This window comes from Peromyscus eremicus, chromosome 15 (assembly GCF_949786415.1).
Source record: "Peromyscus eremicus chromosome 15, PerEre_H2_v1, whole genome shotgun sequence".
Classification (NCBI taxonomy): Eukaryota; Metazoa; Chordata; class Mammalia; order Rodentia; family Cricetidae; genus Peromyscus; species Peromyscus eremicus.
Window position 1 is genome coordinate 5,350,983 of NC_081431.1, and position 24,867 is coordinate 5,375,849.

The 24,867-nt window shown below is 45.5% G+C and overlaps 1 protein-coding gene across 2 annotated transcripts in view; it reads left to right on the plus strand.

Annotated features, from left to right (window-relative positions):
- Nucleotides 1–24,867, plus strand: part of Prox1 (prospero homeobox 1) — a 39,353-nt gene that overhangs the window by 5,391 nt on the left and 9,095 nt on the right. The window contains exons 2-3 of one of the 2 annotated variants that reach the window (XM_059280416.1): nt 3,229–3,336; nt 9,668–9,862. In XM_059280416.1, the coding sequence (XP_059136399.1) occupies nt 3,229–3,336; nt 9,668–9,862 (303 nt within the window). Of the gene's footprint in view, nt 1–3,228; nt 3,337–9,667; nt 9,863–21,492; nt 21,957–24,867 lie in introns of those variants that run through there. The other variant, XR_009383161.1, reaches the window with a different exon arrangement.

Genomic DNA, 24,867 nt, shown 5'->3' on the forward strand with positions numbered 1-24,867 from the left:
CTCTCTGCTGATGTCCGACTCCTGGTAGGGCGACAGCCTGCTGCATTGCTGTCACTAAATGAGAGTTCAGCTCTTTCCCTTCCATCCATTGAATTTTCTTAGGAAAGCCTCAGAGCAAATCAGAGAAGGAAAATTCTTTCCAGAGTTTCAAAGTGTTTAGAACATGGGATAACCCTCTTCCCCGTGTGGAAATGCAGAGTTCAACTAGGGGAATTCTTTTTTCCTTCCTGTAGCCTTCAGGGCCTATTCTTCCTGCATTTGCCTTTTTGCTGCCTGAGCTGTTCCTGCTGCGGCTGCTGTTGAGGTAAGGTTGTATTGTGCTTGGTAAACAAACCACATTGAGACTCTCAGGTTGTTTGGACTCTCAGGTCCAGCTGTACCCCTCTCCTTTCCTGATCCTTTATATGCCAAGCAGATGTCTTTCATTAATTTATGGATTTATCATCTTTTCTTTTTTCCTTTTCTTTCTTTTTTCTTACACCTGGCAGCCGTCTCAAGTTTCCTCAGTTATTGTCTATTTTGCATTACACATAGAATTGAATGTCATCTGTCTTCACAAAGCTGAGGCTCAGAGAATTGAGGCGAGCTGTGCGAGCTGCCGGGACAGCGCTTGTTTGCACCCCCTCCCCTCCCCCACCCCCTCACCTCCTTAATATTTATTTGTGCTCATTTTCTTCCCTGGCCTTGAATGGAGCTTAGCTCGTGTTCAGTACAGCTGTATGTTTACTGAATCTATTCCATCGTGAGTCATTGTGCGTGTGTAAGTATCCAGGAAACAGCTAGTGCTTTCTTGGAAGAGAAGCCGCTTTCAGCACAAGCACTTAAAAGGGAAATTAACCAATTGGTCAGTTCAGATTGATTTTGAGGAGGGGAAAAAAAAAGGATTATCTAACTGCTGGCTTTTAAATGTTTCATTAGCTATTTTTAATAGTTTATTAGAAACATATATTTTATGAGATTTTTATCTTAATTACACAAGGATCCAGAGGGACAGAGACAGGTTCTGTGTCCTCTTTGGGCAGATGGTGCCAGGTATTACCAACCGGAAACATCTTTAAGCAAAAACTTGAATAATCCAAATCAGAATAACGATTTTTTTCATTAAATAAAAAGCTTCTAAATTCTGATTTTAAAAAAAAAAAAAGAATGGATTTTTTTTTTTAATACAAAAAGCTAAAATATCTTAACAAAATTTAGATGCATGGAAAGCCCCAGGGTATTTGGGCATCTTTGTGCCTCTCTTAGACACACAACCAAACAGATTGTCTTTTGTATGACACCAAATCTACAAGATTCGGGACTTAGAATCACAGGCAGGGCCCTCTGAAAGAAAAGACTAGAACCCAGATCGAAGATATTCAAGTTTGGGCTCGCTTAAAACTCTTATCGGGGGCTGGGAGACAGCAGCAACTGTGATCTCACTTATCCATTTGGGCAGATGGTCCTGAAGTGCCCGGCTCCTTTCGTCGTCTCCATCAGTCTAATGGAGGTTACGAGAGGGCCTTTCAGCTTTTCCTTGGCACAACAAGTATGTCAGTCATAAATTATCGTCTTTGTAATCATTAAGGACCTTAAACAAAAACACAAGTCCAGTTAAGCTGCTTTGGCTTACACATAGAAAAATCAAAATTTCTTTCTTCAGTGTTTATTCTCAGTTAAACACACACACACACACACACACACACACACACACACACACACACAAAGCCACAACAGTTAACTTTTCTATTTAAACACAACGGTGATCTTTTTTTCCTTTAACAGCATAGGCTGTACAGGAGGATGTTCTCAGAACACATTCATGGCAGAGTGTTTGGTCAGGAGTAGTCAAGAGCTTATCGATATTAATTTGATTACGAATCTTCAGATCCTTCCTGGTTCTCCACTATTCTTACAGTTCACAGTGCCGTTCCTAATGGAGGTCACTGGGAACCCTGTTCTCTTTCTCGAATGTCTATGTTTATCTGACCTTTCTTCCTAAGGTGTGAAATTTTCCCAGGTAGCTAACTCTGTGTGGGACACACACACACACACACACACACACACACACACACACACACCCCTTCTTTTCTGTTTTCTACCTTTATTTTTTTTCCCACTCTCCTTTAAGAGAGAGTCCTCAGAGGAGCCTCTAGGAAGGACCCTTAATTGACCTTGTGGGGGACCACATTGATTTTCTCCACGTGCATCTTCATCTCTGATAAATTATAAAGCCATTAATTTGCTGAGGAAATGGCAGGGCCAGGCTGCGGCACAGATGTGACCAGAGCCATCCCAGCTCGGAGCCTGCTGAGGAGTTGCCAAGAATCTGAGAGAGAATCAGGCAGCCTGGATTGTTATGGTTAGCCTCCCATTCTCCTGGGAACTGTTTTCGTTGCCACTGTTTACAGATCTAAAAGGTGATGATGTTTCCAGATAAATAGGCCTTCTTATTTGGGGTAAGTGGCTACTTATTGATCTGCTAACCCACATGTATTGATTTGTTAGCCCCCAACTACTGTGCCATTCTCAAAGGAGTTAACTATAAATCCAGGACGGGCAAATTGTATTTAGTGTTGAGCCATCGCCTTAACAAAGGCAACACCCGCTTCTTGTTCTCTGATGCCGGACTACCCCTCCCAAGTGTGAATTGTTATTTTAAAAGAAACAGTTCAAAGACAATCGAAATGAGATAGGAAGAAACTGAGTCCTGAAGCCTCACTGTGACGGCGCTGCAGGGGAGAACATGGAGCTTGCATAACCACGTTCAAAATAACGAGCTGTGTAGCTTTACCTAGGCCAGTGTGGTGATCTGCGGTAAACTACAGCGTGTACAGAAAAAAAGCAAACAGAATGGTAACTGCAGAGAAAGAACGCAGCTCCTAGGTAAGACTCCTGCCGTGGCTTTAGGCTGGTCTGTCTCCTTAGCAACAAGTGAACAGTATGGATAACATACTGGACTTCAAATGGGGGAGGAGGGCTTGGCCATCCTCATCAGGAAGTAGCCAAGAATCTGCAACTGAATTGTGCATCCTAACCATCCCCTTTGGCAATCCAAGACAGGTGGTGAGCATTCTAAGCCCAAGGTGGCCAGTTAGTGATGGATTCCACAGTCTCTATGGATGACCACCCAGCTTTCCCAGGGCTGTTTGTGGGACTCTAGACCTCTGAGTGTGTGTGGGGATGGGGACAGGAAGGATAGGCCCCTTTCATTGAACCTTGTTTGTGCCTTAACTGGTTGCATCCTACATGCAGGAAGGGTTGTCACCCAATCACTTGAAAAAGGCAAAGCTCATGTTCTTTTACACCCGTTACCCCAGCTCCAACATGCTGAAGACCTACTTCTCTGATGTAAAGGTAGGGACCGCTTTTATTACCCATCTTTCATTGTCTGTGGGTGCAACAGTGATCTGAACTCTCAGGAGTTCATGGAGATGCATGTGGGGTCAACTATGGCTACACCTGTGATGTGAATGATTGGCCGTACTTGTCCTGTCATCTAAAGGTGCGAGGCAAAGATACTACTTGTCTCTTAAGACCTAAGGGTGTTTCCCGAGTCACATGTGATACCAGTGCAGTCCAGGAGACTTTGCATGTTTTAGTAGCTTCCTGGATGAAATCTCCACTGGTAATGCCTGGATGTTCCAGGGGGAGAAAACAAACAACAAACAAAAAAATTACCCCCCTCTGCAAACAGTAAACTGTTTCTGTTCTCGTTGGTTTCTCCGATTTGTGCCTCTGAAAGCTAACTCTTAGCACCTCCTCTGCCCCTGTTGAAAGGAGTGAGCACTGAAATTCTCTATGCAGTAGCTGCTTAAAAACAAAAGTGATGATTGTCTCTTACTTACAACTTAATTTGTTGTTGATGTAGAGAACACTGAGCATAAGGGGGATGAATAAAGTGACAGATTCAGGACACATTATTCAAATGAGGATATGAAAGCTGTCGGCCTACAGCTGCAGCCCCCCTCGTTCTACAGAATACTGGGACCTCCTGGTTCTCTCTGTGCATGCATGTGTGTGTGTGTGTGTGTGTGTGTGTGTGTGTGTGTGTGTATGTGTGTGTATGTGTGTGTGTGCGCGCACGCATGTGTGCATAGGTGTAGTATGTGGGTTTAAAGTAGTTATTTGCATCAACTTGAAGTTGTGTTAATCATCTGTAACTTTTTTAAAAACATAGACTGTGTCTTGGTGATTATAATGACACAGTGTCATTATCCAAGGAATTGATAAACATTACATTAGCTGAAATTGGTTTGAGGGGTTGAGAGGTTCCCCCCTCCCCAAGCCCTTCCCCTGCCTACCTCAGTGTATACAAGTTCTGATTTCTTCAACCACACTCTCACAAGCCACCGATGGGCCTGTTCTTCTCCCTCTTCCTCCCTCACAGCTTGTCTGCATCTCATGCCCAGGTTGAGACTATGGCTGTGTTTCTGCAGGCTAGTTTGTTAGTTTCTGCCACTAATGCTTAACTTGGTCTTCTGGGAGACATTTTGTTTTTCTTCCTGTTTACTTCTGAACTGTGCATTAACTTCAGCGTTTTCTCTCTTGCTGTGTTGCTTATGTGGGAGGTGTGTTCTTCCCCTCATCCAGCACCAACCCACTGGACAGGGTGGGGATGGTAGCCCAAGGCTGAAGAAGGAACCGTAGGCACACAAAAAACTGGTGCCATAGGGGGTCAGGAAAGGGACTTGAATTTGCTGGATGGCACTCTGCAATAGATTTATTGGTTAGAACAAGTGGTTGATGACTGGCCAGTTTTGGTCTCACTCACAGGCATGTCCAACCTTTTGACATTGGGGCAGGACATTACCATTCTCAAAGTTCATACTCAGGAACTGAGTTTTAGTTTAGCAGTAGTGATAACACACACACACACACACACACACACACACACACACACACACACACACATCACAAAAATAATTTTCATAATGTTTTAAAATAAATTAGGGCACATTCATAGATATCCTTGATTGTCAGTTGGATATGCCTGAAAGCCTTCTAGGACCTGGCCAACCTCTCTGGTTCTAAAAAGGAGACAAGGATGGTTATAATTGGGTGCACCGTGTGCACACATGTATGAGTCTTGTTACCTCCTGATTCACCTCTCTTACTGAAATGATCTGTTGCATTTTTATAACATTATGACATTGCCTCATATATTTTTATATAGCACCTTCCATCCAGAGATAGACCGAAGAACTTTTTGAACACAGGGTCACTCAGCGAAATGAGCCTACTGCAGGGGGTGGGGGAGGGGGTGGGATAGGCGGGTGGAAGAACCCAAGCTATTTTGAGCCAAACCGCACTCCTCAAGAGTAGATACAGACATTAAAAATGTTCCAGGTTCTGTTTATTTGCATGAATGCTGAGGGACTAAGATCTGAAAAAAAGAAATGTCTCATCCCTGCAGGACGCACCTAGTAAACCAGCTGCACAAGTAACTACTTACCCTGTCCAAGCCACAATAAAATACCTGGGTAAATGTTTTACTTTTTTTTTTTTTCTTTTTTTTTGGTTTTTCGAGACAGGGTTTCTCTGTGTAGCTTTGCGCCTTTCCTGGAACTCGCTTTTGGAGACCAGGCTGGCCTCGAACTCACAGAGATCCGCCTGCCTCTGCCTCCCGAGTGCTGGGATCAAAGGCGTGCACCACCACCGCCCGGCTCAAATGTTTTACTTTTAAAAGCACTAATATTCAGTTATAGATTCTGCCCATACTTTAGTCACACTAGGAGAGATGGCGGCTAAGGTATGTGTGAGTTTAGTTGAATACTAATTGTCCTCTGTAGTGAAAGGAAACAGTAGCATGTGTGACCCACAGCAGAAAGCCACGGAAGGTCGTTTCTCTTTCATTTTTTGGAATGAATTATACATTTTTAACTTTCCTAATTACATCTTTCAATTTGGCTAGTAATAAATGAATTTGTATTCCTTGAGCTTGTGAAAGTGATGCTTGGATGACATGCACAGGAGGCAATTTAAATGAGGTGCTTCAGAACTTTCAGAGGACAGTGACGAGTAGCCTGAGACTTCCCTAAAGTTAAGGTGACTCCAAGTCTGTTGATTCTCTGTATGTACAAACATAGGCTCATTATGCTGTATCACATCTACATACAGTCATATCTGTTTCTTTTTAAGGCTAAAAGAACTAGATACTGTGCTATGTATGGATACACAGTGCAAATTTTTATTACAGTTAAGATTCAAGAAACCACTTCAGAATTGAGAGATCCCTAGAAATTGGGGAAGGGACCCTAGAATTTCATCAGAAATGCCACTGTCTTGGAAAAGACATGCAGCACTTGGCTTGGCACATTCATCATCATCATCAAAAAAAACAAAAAAAACCATACTTTTTCAAATTGTTGAGTCATTTCCACTTCAAATAGTTACTATGCATTAGTTTTTGCAATAAAAAACAACCAGGAGAAACAGTTTATGCAGAAACTATTTAATTTCTCGAGGTAGGTGTTACCCAGATGTCTGTCATAGCCGTAGCTGGAGACCAGGTGTTGGATGGCGTCCATCCTTCCTGGAGCTCCTGAAGGTGAGCTGACTGAGTGAGGCACATGACTTCTCGTCCCCCTCCAGGCCTGGAGCACAGCCGACCAGCCCCACCTGGCTTCTTCCTCTGTGGAAGGCAATAGATGTGCTCAGTCACCCCAAAGAAGGAGAGTTCGAAGGGAATCACAGGCACTCAGAGATGTGTAGGAACGGTGGAAACAAGAGGCAGATCCTGGGACACCGTGGTTTAACTGCTCCAGTGAGAATCTGAAGTTCTGTGTTCCCTCAGAGAATCCAGTTCCACCCTCCCAAGAACACTTAGGCAAGGGGCTCTGCTCATCCTGTTTTCAGGCCCATTGAGAACAGGTTCATGAATGTGCAAGAGATGCCAGGATGGAAGGGCCTCCCTGGCTTCCCATTCACTACTGGGTGATTTTAACGTACACACCAATAACTCCTAGACCACTAAATACAACAGATTCGGTGTCATCTCAGCTTTGAGGAGCAGGCATTCACAGCCTTTCAAGCCTGCAGTGTTAAATGATGTATCTCGTTCCCTCCACCCCTTGAGTCAACTGCTGCCTAGCCGGATTAAGGTGTCAGGTTGATTTGTTTTATACATCTTTTGACCATGCTCATTGAATATTTAGGAAGTTTCTCCAGCCCATATTGAGGCTGAGATGTCCCGTGGGAAGTATTAATCAAAGTCACAGGGACTCGTACACTCTGGAAACACAGCCTCTTTATTGAAGCGATTAGCTTTTGCAGTAACACATTAGTGCACTACAGAGCTTGCCTTCATAGAACAATTGATCCTTTGCTCATAAAGCACTACGCGGAGCGCGCGGAATTAACTCTTTTAAAGTTGAATACTTTTCCTCCTTCCGCGTGAAGATCTGGAGATTGGGCCGCTTGCATTTTGCTCTTAGCCCGGAACGAAAAACAGAGCACATTTCATTTCCCTTTGGCGGAGGGGAAAGCCTGGCTCTTGGGGCTCTGGGCAACCGCTCATTTTGCCTGTCTCGTGTTTGGAGTCTGTTGTTTCTGCCCATTCTCGCTCTCTGGTATTTCCAGCCTCCAACAATATGCTTTAAATCTCCCTTTCTGTCTCATTCTCACATAATGGCAAGCGTACTTACTTTTTTGTCCACCTCCATTAGGTCATTCATGACCATTCTAGAAAAAAAAAATGCCCCTCTATTTTTCCCCCTACAGTACTCTTGTCCATATGAGACAATGTCTTGTAACAATACAGAGGCCTAATCTCCATGTCAAAGCAATTTTCATTCCCCAGTGCACAGCCTGCTATCATTTTGTAATGTTTTGTTTCTTGTTCTAAAAGAATTAAAAAGGAACAGTTAGCCGTCACGGGGGCCTGTAGGCCTTATCTCAGTGTCTGGAAATTTGGACAGTGTATTTTACTGCTCAGATAAAAAGGAAAGAAGTCCAAGTTCAGCAAATCGTAATGGGTTTAAGTTCTATTGAAATCGGCCACCAGAAGATCAGATAACGGGGGTCCTTCAGTTGTCTTTCTAATCGGGTTCCCCGCGAGGCTGAATGGAGACAGAGCAGACGCACAGAGTGAAAATATAATTCTTGGACAGGTTAAGTACATGTTTGAACTCTTGCAAGCAGAAGCGGTTTGCTGATGACTTAATCATTTTCTGGTCAATTATCTGTAAGGGCCCTTGCAACTCCACGGCAATTAGGATGCAAGATGGCCTTTTGGGAGGAACACCAGCCCCCCGCTTCTGTTTCCTTGTGACTTCCATTCTCTATCATAAATTTTCATTCACTTATTATCTTTGCTAGTAGAGAAACAACTTTCTATAGTAATTACAGCCCATACACACTTTAGCTGTCATCCTGTTGCAGCCTGGATTTTCTCAGGGCCGCGATTTGATAAGTGTTCCTTGTTGATTTTTGATGGATGTATACCCTTTTCTGGGGGCCCAGGGAAGGGAATGGCCCTGATGACAAAAGGCAGGGGTGTCTGTCAGCCTGCCCGACAGAAAGCGATAGATTTATTGGTTTTGACTTGGCAAGTTAGGACACACCTGTCCTTTTCGTAAGGAAAACAGTCAATAAGGATGGGACCATTTGCCCATCCAGGAAGACATCTTCATTTCAAAGGTTGTTGGGAAACCTGGGTAAACAGACTTTTAAAGCCCAATCATGCTATAGTAACGTGGCATTAAAAAAAAAAAAAGTAATAAAGGTCCTGTCTCTGCCATCTGTGACCTGTGTCTTAACCACGCCTCCCAGACAGCACGACCACCAAGGGAAGGGCCACGGCCTCCTTCCAGTGTTGGTTGCAGAGAGCATGGAACAGGTACCAGGGTCTCCCCAGACCACACTGGAAGTAAATACTGTAGGTAAACTCTAAAATGGATGGATTACAGAAAGATGGCCATGGGGTCACATAGCACCAAAACCTATGCAAAACCCAGTCTTACCGTTTTACAGAAAAGCAGGTTTCCCTCATTGAATAAGATTATCATGTAGTGATAGAAATTCTTATTTCAAATACATACACAGGGCTAGGGATTTAGAGCATTTGTCTAGCATGCATGGGGCCCTGCGTTCAGTCTATACACACATACATTTCCTACACACACATACACTCACACTCTCACACACATACTCACATAATTCACATACACTCATACACATATCTCTCTCTCTCTCTCTCTCTCTCACACACACACACACACACACACACACACACACACACACACACACACACCATGTCCTGCCAATGATGAAGTCATGGTCTTGGTGCTAATCAACACTGGAGCTTGGAAGTAACAACTTCGCCTAGGACTCTTTGGCTCCAGTGTGTTTCCACGCAGTAGACAGATGCATGCGCTCTACTGAAGGTAGAACAGTGGGTTTTTCTTTAAATAAAATAAAAGACAATCCCTCTCAGGAAAATCTGACTTAGAATATGGGTTTTCCACTTGAAGTGTAGAGGGCAGTGGTGTGGTTTCTGTCATTGGTACGCTTTCTAATACTCTGTGAGAATGTTCATTCCTCTTGCCGCCATTTTGCTGGAACTTAACACCTACCTTTCCAGGTAAATCAGAGAGTGAAACTTTAAAATTGTTTCTGATATTTAAGCAAACTCAACTAACAAAAGAGCAGCAGCATGCTCACCTTTTTCAACATTTAAATTTAACAGTTCAACAGATGCATTACCTCCCAGCTCATCAAGTGGTTCAGCAATTTCCGTGAGTTTTACTATATTCAGATGGAGAAGTATGCGCGTCAAGCCATCAATGATGGGGTCACCAGCACAGAAGAGCTGTCCATCACCAGAGACTGTGAGCTGTACCGAGCCCTCAACATGCACTACAACAAAGCAAATGATTTTGAGGTAGGAGCCAGTCTTCAGGCTTTGGTCATCTCCTTTTTCATTATTTATTTTCGTGCTCTTTGGGAAAGATTCTAAATCTGTTTTTGCGATGGTATCTTACTTAAGTGTACACAGTAGTGTGCCAGGCAATCGGGAGAATCACATGGCTCACCCACAGCCATTCTATTCCCATCCCCCATCTCATCGTACAAGGAAGGCCCAGTTGGCCACAGGAGAGGGAACTAAAAAGTCTAAAGTAAAGGGCAAATATAGGATGGTTTCATTTATGTTCTGGGGTACCATCTGAGCTGAAGTGTACATACTGTGTGCAATGGTAACTGCAAAAGTTGCTCCTTAAGAAGTCTAGAAATGGTGGGTGAGTGACTCTGTGATTTCCACCTTACCTATTTCCTTTAGGGGAAGAAGTTGCATGAGAATTTACTAAGTATATTTCAAAAGAGATCCATTTGTGTCTTTTTTGCTTAAAATTTTTTAGTTACATTTTTATGTATTTGTTTAGTATGTGCACACAAATATGCAGCCTTGGATATGTGTATGTGTGTGTGTCGGGGGGTGGTATTCTTGAGCCGTAGAGTGGACATCAAGTTCAGAGGACATCTTGTGGGAGTTGGCTCTCTCTCTCTACCATGTGGATCCCAGGAATCGAACTGGAGTCTTCAGGCATTGTGGCAAGAGTACTGACCCAATGAGCTATCTCACCAGCCCTGCTGTGGTGTTTATTTGTGTTTGCTTTTGGAAGGGATGAGTAGCTTGTGTGTTACTCTTACATATGAGTACATTCTAGCCATGTGCAAAGTGATGCAGACAATTCCCAGGAAACTATATCCATGCAACAATGAAAGATGTGTCTCTGTGAGTCAGGTGTTTCTTTATAAGCTGATGTGGAGCCTCGACAAACAGTTTTCATCGACAGGATGACTGCATGAGTCCACAAGAGCAAGTTCCCAATGCTCACAAAGGCATTTGCTGAGCCCTGCTGGCCTGGGCAACAATAGCTGGAGGTGGGGGGTGTGGTGAGACTTCTGTAGACAACCTTTGGAAGAGGGTAGACCAGACCAGCTGTGACTTGACAAAGTTGGTCATTCCTTACATCTTCTTGGCTAGATGCTGTGCCACTGTGAGGGTGGGAATTTAGGGACCTTATGCTAGTATTCTTGTTTTCTTCCTATAGATGAGTACCCAGGGATGCCCAGAAACATCTTTATGTCAAGGGAAAGAGGAACTCCTATGGCCTGGCTTTGTCTGTGAGGAGACCTGAGCCCCTTGTAGTATTCTCACTGCTTGTTCATTCCTTCCCAGATCTGCTCCCCATTGTTTTGGGCAATGCAGATAAGTTATGGGCTTGTAAAGAATGGAGCATGCAAGCTTCACAAGGGAGAAGTCCAAGTTTTTCCTTGAAAGTGTGAATGGTTCTCTTGCAAGCTGCCAGTTGCGTCTCTGTTGTCCCAGACCAGTATGTTGCTTGCCACACATGTTGTAAATGAAGTTTTTCTTCTGCTGAATTCATTAAAATAGGGATTCTTAGAATTCAAATCACTATCTTTTATTTTGCTTATTTATTGTGTGAGAGAGATGTGGAGGATATGGAGAGATGAGAGGGTAACTCGTGGGAGTCTTGTCTTCTTTCAGCATGTGAATCCCAGATACAGAACTCAGGTCATCCAGCTGGGCAGCAAGTGACCTTATCCACTGAGCCATCCGACCCCCTGTCAATCTTAAAGCCTATGTTTTCCAAATCTCCGTTGTCATTGCACTGGTTGTTTATGTGGACAGAATACAAGCAAATGTTGCCTTCCAGGCCAGGCGGTGGTGACTCATGCCTGTAATCCCAGCACTCGGGAGGCAGAGACAGGTGAATCTCTGTAAGTTCAAGGCCAGCCTGGCCTAAAGCAAGTGCCAGGACAGCCAGGGCTGTTACACAGAGAAACCCTGTCTTGAAAAAAAATAAAGAAGTTGTCTTCCAAAGCTGGAGTCATGACAGTGGCTAGATATTTGAAGAAATCTTGTATAAGAACTGAGTTTCTTGTTCCTTCTCTTCCAAGACCACAACAGGAGCTACTGCTGTGCACTAGTGATTAATCACATTCTATTATAACAAATACTCATTGGGCAGGTGCCTCAGTCTTCATGAAAAGACAACCCAGTGTTCATGAGACAATTTCTGAACGTGTGCCAGAGGAGACAGGTCCTTCAAATGCACACTGGGATCTTCAGGGCACTTAAACCTACCTGCTGAAATGTAATCCCCCATTCCCAGCACAAGGAGCAGAGTGACACAAGCCGGGGACACTGGCATCAAGAGGTACCCGGCAAGCTGCTCCATTTAGCATCACCCAAAGCCTCCTTCCTATGATTACCATCTGATAGCTCTTTCTCTGTGAATCATATCCACCTCCAGCCAGGCCACCTCGCCTTTATCTGCACAGTCTATTTTAAGAATGCTTCACTGCAAGGAGAGTGGGGCCTAGGCAGGAATCATGTCACTTCTCATGTGACTTTGGGCAAGTTATTGGACTATTCTGAGGCTGGTTCCTCCTTCACTTATAAACAAAACCAAAAAAACAAGAAACAAAACAAGGGTTCTTTCCAGAAATGTGGAGAAGCAAGACTCGGCAACATGGACTCTGCCCTGTCTACTCTATACACAAACTCTTGTGTACATACACACACACACACACACACACACACACACACACACACACACACACCACTAAATAGTTTTAACACAGCCTCTAAGTCTGGCACATTGACTTACAACGCTTCAGATAAGGGGTCCCTCCTTTTCTGTGCCTTTGAGCATGGAGGTCACTGCTTAAGTGAGATGCTTAAAAAGCCACTGTTCTTATCTCTGTAACTTTGCCAGTGTGGGCTGTGGCTGCGAGCCAAAAGTAGCCCCGGCACCTCTTGCCGAATGCCTGGGATGATAGTGTACACAGCTTCACTCTTGCATTGAAGTTTCTCTTCTTAACATCAACTAAAATAACCCAGTAGCTTCAGTGTAAGCTAGAGGGGAGGATGGAAACATAGACCCTTTGTCTCTTTCCAGAATTTTAAACAGAGATGCAGCGTAGAAGAGAGATGAGTGTTATGACTCTATGATGCTCAGACATCCAGTCAGTACAAAGGAGTAGGCTGTCCCTCTATTAGTTGCTCAAACCATCCAATGTCTTATGGGTTACATTTTGAAATTTCTCCTAAGCATGGGAAGATGGCTCAGTTGTTAAAATGTTTGCCAGACAAGCACAAGGACCTGAGTTCTAATCCCCAGCTCCCATGTCAAAGCTGGGGCGGGTCGGGGGAGTGGGAGACAGACAGCTCTCTGGAGCTTAGTGGCCATGAGCTCCAGGTGCAGTGAGAGACCTTGTCTTAAAAATAAAATGGAGACTGATAGAACAAGGCATCAGATGCCAACCTCTGACTGCCACATGCACATATGCGCATGTCTCCACACAAACACAGGCATAAACATGCACACACACACACACACACACACACACACACACACACACATACCTTTCTCACCGGTTGTATATAGCAGTTATAAAATAGCACCTGTTGGCTGTTTACTGACGTTCCTTTGCGGGGATTCATGGCCTTAACTTCCTACTGGGGGCACTAGCAGTGACAAGTTACAAACAGAACAATGAGATCAAGGCTTGAATGGTTTCTAGATTATTCCAAGTGGGTGGAGCCCATACAATGGACAGTGAGCAGGGAGCGGGAGTTCTCCCTGACTTTCCCCTTTGGTACTAGGATATTTTCTTCCTTTTCTCTCTCCTGCTGCTGGTTTTTGGGAGGCTCTTAGTGCCACCCTCCAGCCTGTGTCCTACTGTTATGGTACTCTGCCATTGCTTAGCACCAACCTCCTTCAGTCCCTGACTCTGGCTCTGCAGGTCAGAGAGGTTGCCCATTCCCAGCCCACTGGGAGTAAGGCAGATTAGGAAGGTCTGCCACTGGGCAGGAGGGAGTGGCTTGCAGGGATCTGCCCTTCCTGGCCTTCAGAATCAGGACCTTCTAAGTGACAGGAGAGCTTACTCTGCCTTTTGTATCAGCTTTCACACTAGCCAGGACTCTTGGCACAGCATCCAAGCTCAGGGTGTTGAGAGTTTGAGATGACCCAGGGGAATGTGGAAGAAGACGCTGAAGGGGGAAAGAAACAACGCCACTTTGGGTTTGTACTAACGGGAAGGGAGTCAGCTCCATAGCCCAGGATGTGTCATTTCTAAACGTGAGTTTACAAAGGTGTGTGGAAGAAGGTGTGCAATTTCGGCAGCATCTTTCACTCCCGCGTCTCTCGTTTAATGAGATTGGCAACAAGAAATCCATCTTTCCAGGTGTGATGGTGTATATATCTACGCTTTGTTCTCCTTTCACTTTGAAGGGCTTCCAAAAGAAAAATTTTTATGGGCAGGGGAAGGAGGTTTGGCATTGCTTTCCAGTTTTTAAATCATACCCATACTTCTGACTTTCGGGACCAATGAAGTCAGATCTTATTGCTTTTCTGTTTCCCCCTCAACTGTGGGGGAAGGAAGGTAATGATCTCTGTCAGTTTCCAAAGCTACTTTACCAGTCTGTGAAGAATTCAAGCTTGGCGCCTAACCCATATAACTCAGAGGTTAATCTCACTATTTCTAGAGCCCGGAGAGTCAAGGTGTGGCTGTGTTGCCTTGGTCAGCCACCTCTTAAGTGTAACTCAGAGGACAGGATGAGGCAGAGGCTGGGGACGTGGGGTGACATGGGTATAAACTGAGAAGAAAATGTGGTAACTGACACCGGCACATGGGGCACACTTTCTCAGTGGGTACCATGAAGTAATTCCATTGTGGAAAGCAGGGCCCCCTCACAGGCCCCTCAGTGGCTAGTTAGTCAACCTGTAGGCGGAGTCCAAGTTCCCAATAAGACTGACTAATGTCTTGCCCCTTGCTAAGGGCTCACGTTGGGGGCTGGAAGACTTAGAAATAAATAGAACCAGGAACTTGATTCATTCACTAGTGGGCTGGTAAATGCCACTTCCTATGGTAGCAACAGGCATGGCATGTCACTGGGTATATTCGTCACAGAGCTTGTGGGCTTGACATTTCTCTAACAACACGTGACAGGCAAGAGGGTACTTCTGTGGAATTCTTTACGTAATTTCTCACTTTCTTCTCGGACACTGAAAATGAAAGCGTGTCTCCCCCCAGAGACCCTACCACCACCATCCCCCTGGGCACATACTGCAGTTATCCTTACCCAACTTGTTCCTGCTTCCAGCCAGACCTTGCCGAATGAGTAAGTTTGGAAGCCTTTCTGTAGAGGAGCAGGAAGACAGGTGGAGTTTGGAAGCACTTCCCTCTGCTCCAAATAGATACTTAAAGATGAACGATGGCTTGGCTAGCTGGCGCGTGACCGAAAACCCTTCGCCGCTATTGCTGTCTTTTGGCCTCAAAGCCACCAAGCCATTTAAACAAGCTCTACACAACACACTCTTAGTGGGTGGCAAGGAGGAGGAGAGACGCTTTCCATTCCTTCCTGTGCCAGTCTCACTGGTGACAAGCCAAATTGATCTTTTAAGAGACTGAATAAATGATCCCTAAATACACGTACACACATGGCTGACTGGGAAGGTGGTCCCACGGAATGATCACTTGAAATAGGAGAGGGGGAGAGAGGAGGAGAGGGGAGGAGGAGACGGTGGACAGCAGGTTGGAAGTGGGGCTGAAGGGCACACCCTCACCCAGTGCAAGGCCCCGGTCCTTTGCTGTTGCTGAGACTCAAAGTGTTCATCAGTATAATGAAGCAAGAGGCCCATTGATTTGTGGTCTGTTTGGCAATATTGCGTTTTTTAGCTCCCCACGCCTCTCTTTGTCGTTGGGCTACATTCACGCACAGTGAGAACGACTTTAAAACCCCCTTACTCAACAGCTTTATTAGTGATAGCATCCCGTGACCTTTCTCAACATTCTTAAAGAAAAAGATAGCGCGTAATGTCGCTCCACTTTGCTCATTGTCCTTTGTTGGGGTGAACAAAGCATTTTCTACAGTGGCTATAGCACGTAATTATACAGCTTTCAATGGCAGTGTCTTGGCACATATCAAAGTTCAGAGGAGCCTTTGGAAAAAAAAAAGATGTTTTGTGGCGGCCTAGGGAGGGTCTCATCTTTCCTTCAGAAAATAGTTCAAGGCTCTTCTGTCTAGCTTCCCTACTTAGAGCTTTTTCCCTCCTGCTTCATAAAGTTTAAAGGGGGTTCAGTGGAGTTCTGTGATCTGTTTCCTTTGAAAGATTGTGCCTCGGCGCACAGAGGCCCTTTGACTTCAAGAGTTCGTGGATCCGTGTCTTTAGGTATCATATGTCTGACCTTATCAGTTACTCCATTTAATGTAGGAGAAAAACTCTCAACTCTTTGTGTTTGTCTGTTTTGCCTCTGTGAAATGATTTGGTGAAAAGACCATCCTTTTTAACACACCACCCAGAGCCCATTTCTGACTGTAACCTACCCTGTGGCTCTTTCTCTCTTTAAAAAAAAAAAAAAAATTGTCCTTGTGTTTTGTGTATGGATGAGTTCACAGTGAGAATAGAATTATACAAGGGCGGACGCACACACAAAAAAGTCTTTTGCTTTTCTTCTGCTCACCCCTCCCCATGATCTGGCTCCCTGGAGGCTGTACCCCAACAGGCAATGCATTTAGCCAGCACAGAGGTGGTGGCTGGGGTGTTGGGGCAGTGGTGGGCTTTCTCTTGCTCTGGCCTACCCCCAAGGCCTTCATAATTAATTGTCCTTGGACGATGAGCGGAGTCTGAGGACAGTGTGGAGGGGTGGCTATTGTCTGATGTGCAGGTCTCTTGGCCTCTCCTCTTTCTCCATCCCACAAAGGGTTATCAGTAGGACGGAGAGCGCAAGTTCCCTTCTGAGAGCCGCTGGTGGTAGCTGAAGCTTTGGTGAGATGGAGCTATTGTGTGCCGTCCATCCTGGATTGAATGTCTGGAGAAGTTCTAACACCACATTGAAAGCCAGCCTGAGTGTGTGGCCTGGATTAAACAGACTCACATAGCAAGCCCAGAGCTTGCTGGGACTTGCCCTCCCCTTTCACCTGGATGACAACTTAAAATCCAATTTTCTCACCGTCCCCCACAGTGTAGTATTTAGTTTTAACAACTTGCTTCCTCGTCAGTCTCCGGGCAGAGTGTCTAACCGTCATCTGCTGGTGTCTCTTCCATCCACACATATGAGTTGGCAACACTCTTTCCCAAACAGCCTTTTTGGGTGAAGCATCGGAGTTTAACTCTTGAAAGTAGATTATTCTAGTTTTAAAATACGGTTTCACCCTCCAAGATTGCCTTAAGCCAATCTCCAGGGCTGTTTGGTAACATGACATAAAACAAATACAATCTGTTCCCCAGCCCCCTCCCACTTTTGGCTGAAACACAAAGTAAAGATGGAAGGTGGAAGCGCTGTTGGGAAGAAAGGAGAACTGACTCTCTATGGCTGATCATCAGGCTGTTTTTTTTTTTTTTTTTTTTTCTATTAACTAGGGGGAAGCCAAGAAAAACAAATATAACCGTTCTTCCGAAGAGTTGAACTAGCAAATTAGTAAGGTTTAAAATAACGGACACTGCAGAGCGTGTGGCAGCTTCAGGGCTGATGGGAGCCATATTGAAAAGAAATCTGTGTCCCCGAGAGTGATTCTGTTTGGATGGACAGGCCTGCAGGATGGCCACCATCAGCTCTGTCTCTGTGGCTCTTTGGGAACACTTTCGCAGCAGACCTTTTGGTATTTAAGGAGAACCTGAATGTGGGCGTTGACACAAGTCATATAGTCAAACCAAAAAGGGGTCATAAAAAATTAAAGTTCTTCTTATGAATATTTCATGAGAAGCTATGAAAAGGGACACTGGTGTAGGAGTCCTTTGTGCTCGGAGTTCTTCTTCCGGGCTCCGAGCTATTGTTCTTTCAACCTCTCAAACAGACTTTCACTTTCAAACTGACAAAAGTCACTTAAAAGCCAGACAGCTGTACTAACACACCCACCTTACTGAGAGCAAGAGCCGCGGGCAGGTGACAGGGCCTGCTGGGAGAGCTTGTTTAAAACATGAACAGGGCCGGCCCGCCAGCCGCCCTGTGCTTGCTTGGCCACTGCTTTTACCCTCAGTTTCAGGGTATCCCTTTTTTGTTGTGGTGGTGAATTTGTGTTCTGCCCCCCTCAGGTCCCCCCCCAAAAAATGTTTCTTGCACGTTTTTCTTTCCCTCGTGCCTTACGTTGTGACCAGAGTGACACACAACAGAAGTTGCAGATATTAGAGGTTCACCCCCTCAACTCTCTGGTGTTCCGTCTCCCTCTGCCTGTCTATATTCAGCCTCTGCCGTTTACTCCGAGTCTCCCTGAAGCCGTTCAGATTTCCCTCGCCTCATTAGTGGTAGCTGGAATTGGGTGAGAACCCAGGCAAAGATGGACACCCACCCCACCTGGGAACTTGAGACAGGGACATGAAGCTCCGTGCCCCAGCCCTCAGGGCCCCAGTCACTGCAGCCATGGAAAGTGCTCTCTCTGTGTGTATTCCAGGCCTCCCTCCCCTGTCACCTTGTGTACAGTCTGGTCTGTGACACTGATGGTGATTATGTCATTATTTTGCTCTGGGGGCCCTGGCACATCTGCAGAGCCCCAGCACATCTTTGTTGCACTGGCACACGTCCCACGCTGCAAACGCTTCATTAGCCCTGCTGCCGGCCTCCTTGCCAGACGCGAGTGCCCAAATCCAGGCTTCTTTCTGCTCCGTTCTTTTGTGTGGCTGATGAACGTGTGTTCATCTTCCTGCTTCTTCCCCATTTTCCTCGACTTCTGAACTCCAGATGGCCCAGTTTTCTTGCCCAGATCACTCCAAAGTCCACAAGGAGAAGCAAGGTGACACTTTACCCCTGAACCCACCCCCAGTCCTCCCCCTCTGCTGCATCTCTGCTCCCCCCATGAAGAGTGACTTTGAATGACTCCCCACCACCAGGACTAACGTTTTCTGTTTGTTTATTTTTTGTTTTTTCCCAAACTTGCAATTTGAAAAGATCCTAAGGGATCCCTTCCAGTTTGTGATGGCAGGCAAGGTTAGCATGAGTTGTTAGACATCTCTTATTATGGGAAGCCTTTCTCTTCTCAACCTCCGCACATCCCCTTTCCATGTCTCCTGTGCTCCATCCTGCTTATTGCCACATTTACCAATTATCTGAAAGCTGGCTATATTGTTAAAGGTTCCCTTTCTATAAATGGACTCAGACTCTTTGCCCACCCCCACCCCCCAGAATCCACTGCCTCTCCTTCTGCAACCAGCTCCCCAACCCCCAAACAATCACCTATTATTAGATGCTTGGAGTAATTAACCCTTGGCTGTTTGGGGAAGGAGCTGATTCTCTTCCCTCTAGAAAGTTAGACCCTATGTGCTTAGCAGAGCTGAGTCTGCGAAGGTGTGCTGGCTGGCTCCTCCTCTAGGAAACACAGTCCATTTCAGAGCTTAATATCTTGGGCTGTGATGACGACTATATAATTGGTATGTTTAATTTCCCCTTAAATTTGAATGAATTGATCTGTGTTCTTGTGTGACAAGCAGCTTTTCCATTGAGATCTAACCGTTTTTTAGCCCCTAAACAGAGTGGCATGTTATAAATGTCTCTATGTGAACCACAGCATCATACAGTTTTAGTTTAAGGTATAGTTAAAGGAGTCAGATTTTTACGGTGCTCACGGTCAAACCATTACCCTTAGGACAAAGACTTTGGTAAGGATTAAGGAGGACTCCCTCCAAAGAATGAACTGGTTTCCTGAGACATCCCAGTGCATTCCAAAATTGGGCACAAGAATATGCATGAGCCCTGTTCCGAATATTCATGAACAATCCGGCTGACAAGGTGAAGAGAGAGGAGGTTGGAGGGATCCCTGGACCACCCAGCCCCATGTCAGCCTTAGGCAGAAGCACATCAGGAGGGGCTGGTACCCATCATTGATGGACTTTTCAAATGTACCTTCCAGGATTGGATCATTTTAGTTTTGTCACTCGAGGGCTTGTTAAAACCTTTTAAAAACTTAACCTCGTTCTCAGGCTATACCACTTCTCAGAATAATTCTCTAAATTTATTACCTGCTGTGAACATAGTCTGCTGTTTTGATGGCTCTGGAAGTGACTCCCTTGAAGCTGTAGAGGGATAGATCTTGGGGACCTGTGGACAGGGAAATAGCCATTTTCTCTATTTCCTTCCTGATTCCATAGACTGTGAGCCTTGTTCCCTTGTAGTCGTTACCTCCACAGATTAAGGAGTGATAATCCTTTTTAAAAGCCTAATCACATACAATCAGTGGGCTGCCCCGATCATTTCAGCTGCCCTGCGCAGTGTGTTCCCGCATGGTAGTGTATTCCCAGGGGTGGCTTTGGGGACTAAGGCACAAGGCAGAATTCCAGGTGTGGGTGACCATGCTGCGGTTTAGACTGTTCCTTGTACACACCCAATGGCACTCTTTTGACTGCTTTACCAGCTTATCCTCGGAAGGTGGATTTCTTAAGCGATATATCTCTACCTCTTTTTAATTTATTTTCTCATGTTTGGAACCAAACCCAGGGCCTCATACTTGATAGGCATGCACTCCACATTCCTTACCCCTCAGTAGTGTATTGGTTAAAACGATCTCACTGACTGTATGATTAGGCTTTAAAAACGGATTATCAGATTCTTGGCACATTCTGGTAGATGGAGTTGTGTGCACAGGACATATCCAATAGTAGGAAGAGTGGCCAGGTCCACCTTGCTGCCATGTGTCTAGAGTGTCTGTAAATGAAAACTGTGGTATTTGACTTTGTGGGAAATAGTCTGTAACATTGGCAAACGTGGAGGGAAAGTGCCGGCTTTTCTGTATTTGGTAATATGTAACAAGTTGATTTATAAGTAGTCATTATTTTATATGTAGGTATCACCTTGAAATCTTAGGAAAATTCTCGGAAGTCCTCCATAGTGATGCTGGAACAGTGTTATAGTAGAAGTTCAAGACATACACTGTGGGACCAGTCCAGTCAGGGCTCCCTCCCAGCTCTGCTGCTGGACGGCTTAGAAACGTTGGCAAGGGTCTTGTCCTCTCTGTGCTCATGTTTCTCATCTCTCAGTGGAGAAGCAATAGCGAGTACTTGGAGCTGTGAGAATTCAGTGCACCCATGTGGGATTCTTATCACAAAGTGAACCCTGCAGAAGCCCTGTCATTTACTGGTTTGTGGAGCCAAGGGTCCTAGGGAGAAGCAAAAGTGGAGACAGTGAACAGTTGGGGAGGCGGATAAGACTGAAGGGTAGTGATGTAGTCTAGAACTGGGGAGGTGGAGCAGGCAGAGGCTCTTCCAGTCTAGCTGAACTGGGCTCCAGGTTCAGCTTAAGATCCTGTCTTGTGGGGGGTGCAGTGGGAGAAGGAGGGGATGAGAAGGAATAAAATGCATTATGTAAGTGAAAGAAGCCGTCAGACCTATCTAAGACATGGTAGAGAACAATTGAAGAAGATACCCAACATTGACCTCTGGCCTCTACACACACACACTTGCACACAGACACACATAGACACATATGGAACCTCATCATTCCTACATCATCAATAGCCCAATTATTGCATCACTTCCTTCTGTCCCTTAACAGCCAACAAACAGCTCTCATTAGAATCGAGTCAACTAATCAATGCAAAGCTAGTTTTCAAAAGAGACAGTGGTTCTTCCTGTCTTGCCCCATCATGACTGTTAAGGGTCTGCCTGCCACCCTGGGACTGCCTGAGGACTCTGAGAGCTTCTGTTCCAGGAGAAGGGCAGAAAAGCGATGGATGCAGGGGGCTGCAGGAAGGAGCGATCAGGCGCTGGCCATGCTCGCCCGCCCTGGCCTCTGCTAGGCTCACCTGGAAAGGGACATGAGTAGACATAGCTTTGTTCTGACAAGCATCGCGTGACTCCGGAGTAGAGGACATCCTGCGTTCTCTCACAGAAGCCCCTAGAGCCCTCGTTGTCATGCCTCAGAGCCATGAGCTATGAGTGCCGAGGCCCTGGGAATCCAGATGGCATCCGCGTGGGGACACTTCTATCCCCGTGACTCTGCCCAGCTTCATTATCTCAGTGAGTGTCTCCAGGGTGCTCATTTTCCTTTGCTCCCAAGGCCGCCTTCGCAGATCCAAATCTCAACAGCATCCTTGGAGATGAGGAAATTCCCTTTTTGGAATGATAAAGATTAATTTTTCAAATTGATAAGCAATTGATAGACTGAATTGGCACAGCTGCCCTTGCTGCTCACTTGGTTGACCTGGCTAGCCATACGGTGAGATAGCAGTGGGGCCTTCATCTGGGTTTCTACCATGGGGTTGGATCTGTGTGTACTAGGAAGGGCTGCAGACCTCAACACCTGACCCCACTGTTCTATACCTCCCCTCCTTCAAGGAAGATTGGTCATCAAGACCAGCAGTAGGATTATTTCCATATGTGCGGGTGTGTTGTGGGCAGGCAACAAATGCTCATGGATTTGTGTGTTTCCCATTTCTTAGGGTTGGTATACCCAACTTCTGTTTTACTAGGTCTACCCTACCATTTTCAGCTCAAATCTACTACTGAAGGTGACTGTTAACACAAGGTGATATATTCACTGAGAACAGGCAAAGGCCAAGAAGTGGCCAGATGCTGAAGTGAGTGGAGGAAGATGCAGGGCTCTGGTCTCAGGGCCACCATATCTCCTTTAACACAGAGCCCAAAGATCTGTCCTTTCAGTGTCATCTATGAGATGACCTCTGAGTAGACATCTGGACGTGCCTTGTAGCAAGGCACTCAGCATTATCTCAAGTCCTCTTAGGTGTTGGGAAGAGTCTCCCCAGCCTCTACATGATCCCTGCTTTATCCTAGAAACTCTGCTTTGATTCCCCAAGCCATGTTTCTTGAGAGATTTCAGAGTCATCAGAATCTCATAATGGCTTTTAAGGTGCAGGTGGCCCCTCTTTATCTACCTGGGCTGGTTGTCTGTGAAGCTCAGCTCTTCCACAGGTATTCAAGGTCCCTGATACAAAATGGCATAGTATGTATGTGCAACCTGTACGTACCTTCCTTGTATACTTTAAGTCATCTCTGCATGATGTGGAATTCCTATTACAATCTCAAGGCTGTGTAGTGGTTCCTAAATTGCACTGTTCAGTAATAATGTTAAGGAAAAAAAAAAAACTATGCAGTATTCAAGGGAGATGCATTTTGTTTTTCCAGATAGCTTTGATCTGAGTTTGGTCAGCTCTGTGGAGATGGAAGGTCAACTCCCCAAGCTCACCTTCAGTTCTGCAGAGGGTAGTTATGAAGTAAAGACCAATGGAATTCCCCAGTTATAAAAACAAAATGTGAACACTGGTGGAACAGAGATCTTGTAGTCAAAATCAAGTGATGGAACGGAGGCTGCTAACGTCTCCTTCCCCACAAACGACCGAAAGACGGTTTGAGGTATCTTCAGTCACTGTCAGCAGAGCCCACCATGGGTGGTCTCTTGGTCTCTGCCGATTCATACCATGTCAGTGCTTTCTTTGGTATTTACCACGAGCAAGCGGCTGTCCTCATTGCCCTTCTGATCCTAGCACCTTCCTCGGAACTTCGCTCACATTGTTCCAGCCACAGGAACACAGGGCAAGCAGACCAGGTTTAATATTGGCCTAAGCAGGGCTTACTTCTGAAGGGAAAGTTGCTGCTGAAAACAATCACGTAATGCATTGTCCCGCAGAACAGGAGGCACTGTGGATTATCTGTCCCCCAGCCTCCCTTCGCACAATATCGGAGCATTTAGGCCATGTTGATTTTGGATAATCTTCTATCCAGGAATGGCACCCAGCTTGGCTCTGTTTGCTTTAACCACCTCAGCTGGTAATTGTCATGAAAGCTAACCTCAAGAACTCTTAGCTTGTCTTGACACCAGGGGCACATATCATAGGCTGCCTTGATGTGCGGTTTGTTAGCACTGCAGAGCAACTGGTCAGGGCCCAATTTCCCATCTGAATGTGGAAGCGAGAGGTGAGGTGTATCGAGAAGCACACAGGTGGGTCTGCTTAGCACAATGAAACCTTTACTCACAGGAAATGCTTAATTTCCCAATCAAAGCAGGCAGGGCCGGTGTATTACCACCCACCCCAGCCTCTGTGTATGGCTTATTACCTCTGTCCCCATCAGCTTGGGCAGCCTTAACTACATCTGAGGGATGGTGAGATGTTGCAGGTGAACCCGGGTAAGTCAAGCCCAGCTCCACCCCCCAAGAACAACCAGTGTGCCCACGGGATTAGCACACAAGGAAAGACGAACATTCGGCGTCTAGAAATCTGGTAGACCTCAAGTCTGGCTTTGAACAGGAGTTGTCTAACTATGACCTGCATGCCAGGTCTGACAGTCTCTTTGGACAGCCCCTGGGCTAAGAATGGCTTTTGTATTTTCAAACAGTTGTAAGAAGGAAGCTTATGTATCCGAGAACCACTCTTGGGGGCCACTTTCCTGACTAAAATCATGAAGTAGGCTGAGATCCCTCCCATTTCTGAAGCTACAAAATCGTATGGCAGTTTGGTGGGGTCATCTTGGTCTAGGCTTTAGCAGCACAGCCTAACAGGTGGGCGGTCTCAGCAGAATGTTTCCGGTGGTGTCTAAGATCTCAGAATTCCATGCCTTATCTCTGGAAGATGGATGGAGGTACCTGGTTTTAGTTTCGGACGCCTTTTCTTGCAGTTTGTTTTATTTTGTGAGTTCTAACTCGAACTCGATCATTTGAGATATATGAAAAATTTGAGCAGGAAGAGAAATTTATACACACACCTCGCCCTGCCTCCAGCAAATCACAAGTATGGTTTCCTGTTGTATCACTTCAAGACTCCCATGAAGGAGCAAATGAAGTGATTATTTCGAGTATATTCCAGGACTGAATTTCAGACTCACAAAATCAGTGTGGAAAAACCTTTAAAGACATTTTCATTCTGCTCTCCGGCTGCTAGCACCAACTTTTCCAGGAGTACAAAAAGATGAGTTT